General features: G+C 37.4%; 1 protein-coding gene across 2 annotated transcripts in view; it reads left to right on the plus strand.

Moving 5' to 3' along the window:
* Window positions 1–6,214, plus strand: part of LOC128859768 (CD82 antigen) — a 134,282-nt gene extending 128,068 nt beyond the window's left edge. For both annotated transcript variants that reach the window (XM_054096831.1, XM_054096832.1), the window contains 3 exons: window positions 4,872–4,946; window positions 5,009–5,296; window positions 5,373–6,214. In XM_054096831.1, the coding sequence (XP_053952806.1) occupies window positions 4,872–4,946; window positions 5,009–5,296; window positions 5,373–5,525 (516 nt within the window). In that variant the 3' untranslated portion in view covers window positions 5,526–6,214. The remainder of the gene's footprint in view (window positions 1–4,871; window positions 4,947–5,008; window positions 5,297–5,372) is intronic.
* Window positions 6,215–6,449: the final 235 nt, after the last annotated feature.

The following is a 6,449-nucleotide window of genomic DNA, read 5'->3' on the forward strand; positions in this document are numbered from 1 at the left end:
CCCAAATGTCAAATATGATTCATAACAATTCATACAGGGTTTCATTCAAAAGTAATGAGCCTTCCCGCGCGGAGCGTCTGCAAAGCGATCAACCGAATCGGCTGGTGGGGGAAAATGATCGTTGGACCTTCCCCTTCCCCTAGAAACCGGTCTCAGTTCGCTGGCAACAGCGGTGCAGTCAACATCGCTCCGCGCGTGAAAGCTGTTTTAAAAGTGTGTTAGGATTTTGCAGTGGCGAAAATGCAGCGATCGTTGGAGCAACGTGCTGATCATCTTTTTCGACTCTCGAGGCATCGTCCACATGGAGTTTGTACCTCCAGGAAGCACTGTAAATGCGGCATTTTACAAAGAAGTGCTCCTTCGGCTGAAAAACCGCGTCGCCCGGGTTCGGCGCGACCTCGTCAACAATTGGACCCCTCTGCACCTCTGCATTGGCTAAGCTGGGGGTTCCGGTGCTTCCCCACCCTCCCTACAGCCCAGACCTGATCCCTCCGGACTTCTTCTTGCTGAAAGCTGAAGGGGAGGCGTTTCGATTCCATCGAGGCGATCCCAAAAACTGTGACAGCGGTGTATTGACGCTCAAAGGTCCTGTTTTGAAGAATATTAATATTAAATATTAAAAAAATAAGGTTCATTACTTTTCAATCAAACCCTGTATGTGAGAATACCCGAAACGCAGAAAATTGTAATAGTCATGGAATAATATTTGGTGGCTTCACCCCCAAACTGCTGAAGGTGAAAAATCTTATTTACCACTTTGACCACTATCTTATGCTCGCAGTAAAGATTGAATCCAATGCGCTTGTGTGTTTACTTCAGACACAAACACACACGGCTACAAGAAGATTACTTGTATTATTATAATTAGAAGACATCTAAAATTGTCTACTGCTCTGGGCCATTTACCTCACATGCGTAGGCTTAAGCACTTTATTAGGCTTCTCATTAAATATCATAAAATGGATCAAGGCAAAGTCGGGCTAGTAGCTGTTTAGCAAGAGTGACACATTTATAGAGAACATATTCGAGAGTTTCATTATTCATGTCACAAATGCGACAACCACTTACGTGTTTCTCAAATATTTAGTTTATTAATTTCTTAATTAATTCAGTTAAATGCAGAACTGAGGTAATAAGGAAGGTAGAATTGTCTAGTTCGTATAACCTCTCGGCAAATACTGGCAAGTGTGTGTGTTGCCTTTTTGATGCGATATTCCATTTAGTATCGGGAATATTTTTCAACCTACTTTGTATTTTAGTAGCCTGCAAAACAGTACTGGGCCATGAAATGCAAATCCTTCTACATTTTCTGCTCTTCGAGCCCATGAAGACTATCTGTCTGCTTGCTTCTTTTATTACTTTATTGTCTCAGGGAGCAAAGAGCAAGATCTTACTGGGCTTGAAGACACAGTGAGTTATTTATCTACCTGTTTCAATGCAATCATGCGAGACTATATTTGAAACTGCACGCCTTGTTCGGCATTATATGAATATATTCATTTAAAATTAAGGCTTCTTGATTGAGTTTCTATCACAAATGTTGTAGACAATTTTTACCAAATAGTCCCAAAACTGGTTCGTTTAAATCACTTTTTCTTTGATGGGCAGGCCCCGATATTGTATTTTCATCAAAATATGTTTGCAGATTACCAAATTGTCTACATATATGTGAATACCCACCCTACAAAAAAAGGAGTGTACAAAATCTTGAGAGCCACCTCTAGCAGCTGCACTTGGTTCAATCAGTCTTTCCATCTCCATACTGATTCAGCTTATCTTTAGCACGGAGAGCAGCTGCGAAAAAGCATCCAAGATCCGCAGTTATGCACCAACCCCCTCTAAGGACAACGACAAATTCTTGGGCGAAAACACTAAAAGAAAAAGCAAAAATACTCGCTGATAATTTAAAAAAAACATTTACAAATCAACATAATAACCAAATCATTGACTACTCTGAATTTTATGATCACCTCACAAATAACGTAAATATACCAATCACTAAAATAACTTCGAAAGAAATACAAATAGCAATTGAGACAAAAATTGGCGTAAATAAATCCCCAGGATATGGCGGAATCACGGGAAGGATTCTAAAGGAGTTACCTGACAAAGCCACTCTGCACTTAAGAAATATATTTAACTCAGCATTACGAATGAAGTATTTTCCACTGCCTTGGAAGGTTGCTGAAATCATCGCAAGACCCAAACCTAATTAAGACGCCTCTGAAGCTTCTTCGTACAGACCAATTAGTTTATTACCATCATTATCTAAACTTTTTTGGAAGCTTATACTTGACCGCCTTTACCCCATACTACAGGCGCGAAACTTATTTCCTTCACACCAATTCGGATTTCGTAGAAAACATTCAACAATAGAACAGGTATATAGAGTAACAAATAAAATATTGTCAGAAATTGATAAAAGAAATACATGCGTTGCTGTGTATCTTGATGTAGCGAAAGCTTTCGACAGCGTGTGGCACAAGGGTTTAATATTTAAACTTAAACAGTATCTTCCACCAGATACTTTTATGTAAAATATGGAGACTATATGTGCTCTACACAACTGATATTCTCTGGAATGCAAGTATCGACATAATAACAAATTTTGCAGATGACACCGTCTTATTGACAACTCATAAAACCTTAGAAGCAGCAACAAACAAGGTACAACAGATTTTGAACAAAACACTAACATGGTTTAATGCTTGGGGTATACAAAGCAATAGTGGCAAAATAATTCATGTAGTTTATTCTAACAAGAAAGTAGGACACAAGAATCTGACAATAAACAATTCACAAATCCCGATAGACACCAAAGCAAGATACCTTGGGATGACTATTGACTCCAAACTTCTCTGGAAATAACATATCACGTTGAAAAGAAATGAGGTAAAAAACAGATTCCGATAACTATACTGGCTACTTGGCAGGCGCTCGAAACTGTCATTGCTGAATAAAACCCTTATTGTGCCAATCTGGGCATACGGCAATGTAAAATCGATCGATGAGTCCAAAAGTGCACATCACTTTTATTCTCTTATATAGTTTTCACCGGCGGCCGTCGGGTTGGTGCGTGACTACCATTCAGAATTCAGAGAGAACGTAGGGTCGAATCTCAGTGAAGGACCAAAATGAAGAAAAAGTTTTTTTTCTAATAGCCCCTCGGTAGGCAATGGCGAACCTCCGAGTGTATTTGTGCCATGAAAAAGCTCCTCATAAAAAATATCTGCCGTTCGGAGTCGGCCTGAAACTGTAGGTCCCTCCATTTGTGGAACAACATCAAAACGCACGCCACAAATAGGAGGAGGAGCTCTCATTCAACCAAACACACAAAAACACCCATTTTATACATAAACATACCATACCTATATATATAAATAAGTTAAATTATCAAATGAAAATTGTATCCTTTTATATATAATAATTGATATTGTACAACGCTTCGAAAAAATGTCTAAGAACCGTTAATTAAAAAATTGAAAAATTGCACTAGAGGATATTTATCAGGAAATCTTTGCAGTAACCTCAGAGTGCCATATTGCCAAGAGGTCTTTTGCGAGCCAAGTAGATTATTTGAAAGAGTAGACAGACAAGAAAATCATTAAGAGATTTCAGTTAACGTAGTGTCCAAAGGTATCGCAAAAGCAAAAGCCCTACCTCTGACTTTTTATTCTCAATCACCTCTTCGTGTTCTCCCATCAAATGGAGAATAATTACTTACTCTTTTGCAATAAAGTATTTGCCTCTTTTTCCTTTTATTTTGTATCCATTTCTGATCTTAATAATGCACTTAAAACCTTTTGCTCCTAAACCACAATATTTACCGTATGTATACCTCAATGGCAACCGAGTAAACGGCCCTTACAACTTCATCATTATTTCATCATTCACCACTCATATCAAAATTTAAATTTAGATTTCCATTTACAGAGAAACTCAAGTACTAAAACTTATAGACACAAGGTGGCGCAAAATTAATCACCCTTGCGGAATATTTATAAATTTTTCAAATAGCGTCCACGATCAATCATATACGACACTTGTGAACTAAACAGCTGCATTATACAAACAGACAAGCAATGGAGCGCGCGAAGGTCAAAATAAAGATTTCAATCACTCAAAATCATTTTCTGTTATTTAATAAAAAAAAATTTATTCCAAAACGAAGTTGGATGTTTAATTTTGCGCCACCTTGTATAAGAAAAATCTTTTTCGGATGAATAAATGTACGGCTATCGTTATGTTATGCCTAACAAACGTCTATGTATGTGTAAATAATTATATCAGATTGCATATAAAACGTAAGAAAATGCCAACTACAAGATTGCAAACCAACACATCCACTCTTAAATTGTCAAATACACGTAATAAAAAATTGTTGCAAAGCTGTCTACAACAGTCAGACGTGCAATTTTCGCCCAACAACCTCGCATTGCAAGGTGATTAAAGGCTGCTGACAGCTTTTGTGGCCGGCACTTAACTGGGAGAGAGTAGTAAAGCAGAAAAGAAGCGTGTAATTGCATTGTGCAAAATATCAATGCTTATATACATATATTTGCGGCAATGTAATTTGCTTCACTTAACTTGCTAATCTCAACAATGAATGCGCGCTCGCTGCCGCTTTTGCTCTAATTGGTCGTCTCCACATTTAATATGTGGATGAACAGACGCTCTATTTTTTTCCTTGGCTCAAGCGGCATTTAAAAAATTAGTACGAACATAGTTGAGTATTTAATTGCAGCGTAAAATATTTTTTGCAATATAAATTCTGCAACGTTGGACATTTTCACAGCTAACACTGTACAACTAGGCGTATACGTAACCATTTAATAAGGCAACTCTTTTATTCTCTTCGTTTTTATTTTCAGTATGGCGTCTTTATGATTTTGCTGTTAATTGCTGAAATTGTAGCTGGCGGACTGGGGGCATTCTACAAGGAAACGGTTCGTATTTACACAATTAATATTCCTGCTCATAATAAGCTAATTTATTGAAATCCTCTTAGGCGCGCGCTGAGACAAAGACTTTCTTGCAATCCACCATCACCGACTACTACTCCACCAATGAGAACATGGACGCCGTCACACACATGTGGAATCAAATGATGAGCCAGATGAGCTGCTGTGGTGTGAACGATTATCGTGACTTTAACGCCTCACTCTCTTGGATTAGTAACAAGGGTAATCATACGCTGCCCGAAGCCTGTTGCGTACTGAAGGATGTGAGTCAACTACTGCCACGCGACGATGACTGTGTGACAAATCCCACCGAGAGCAACAGCTATTACAAGAAGGTTGGTAATGCAGCTAATGAAATGGAACTGAACTGAAATTACTTAATGAATATTTAATTCTTCGTTTTCTTTGCAGGGCTGCTATGAAGTGTTCACCGACTGGATTATTTCCCACCGCGAAATCATTATTGGCGTGCTTTTGGGTGTTGGTATAGTACATCTTTTTGCGATCTTTTTGGCCTTTTGCTTATGTAAAGCGTTTGCTAAATACCATGGCATGCGACTCTAAGCGATTTTGGTAAAACGAATGGTAGAATTAGCGCGGGAAAAAGATACTGAAATTCCAGTGGACACTGGCAATTAGTTCAACCAAATACGACTAAAGAAATAAATCGTTGTGGCAAAGAAACTCCATTAAAAGGCGAAGAAATTTTTTTTTATTAAATAATATTTTGTTGAGTTTATTGTTTTACAAATTTTGGACAAGTTTAGTGGATTCTTTTTAAGATTACATTATTCTACAGTTTTACAAATCATTTGCATGTACCTTTATGTACATAAACTATATATACAAATACTGAAAGCTGTTGTTAAATATTTATAAATAAGTACAATAATTGCGAGAGAAAACGAAGTAGATGCAAAAAAAATATATAGGCGCATGAAGTGTATTCGCCTTGATATAGGCTATGCTAAAATTATGGTCACACTTTAAAAGCAGTTTATTTTAATGAATCGCTTAATCACGTACCTCGACTGTCAGTCGCATGCGCGTGAACTGGAAGGCATAACTACAGCCAACTATTGCATACCTTCAAGCGTTTCATACGAGTATAAGTATTTATAAAACTACTTCGAAAGTAGCAATAAGTAGGTTTTCAGTTTGTAACTCTGTAAAATGCTACACATGGAGACCACATATTGTATTCTTACACGCAAATGTAACTGGCATACGAGACACATGAACAATCTGCAAGTTTGGATTCAAAAATATCTATATAGATATTTAAAGGCGCTGTTTTGGAACATAAAACATCTCATCTAAAAAAAATATTGATATGATTATAATAATACGAACTGAGAATTGATTTTAGTTATGTTAAGTCAAAGCTTCGAATTCTTTACTGTAACCAGAAAGCTTCAAGAAGTCGTGAAGCTTATTAAGACAAAAGCTTTCCACTCTGTACATCACAAATCAACTTTAGGACATATC

This window comes from Anastrepha ludens, chromosome 4, assembly GCF_028408465.1.
Source record: "Anastrepha ludens isolate Willacy chromosome 4, idAnaLude1.1, whole genome shotgun sequence".
NCBI classification, from domain to species: Eukaryota; Metazoa; Arthropoda; class Insecta; order Diptera; family Tephritidae; genus Anastrepha; species Anastrepha ludens.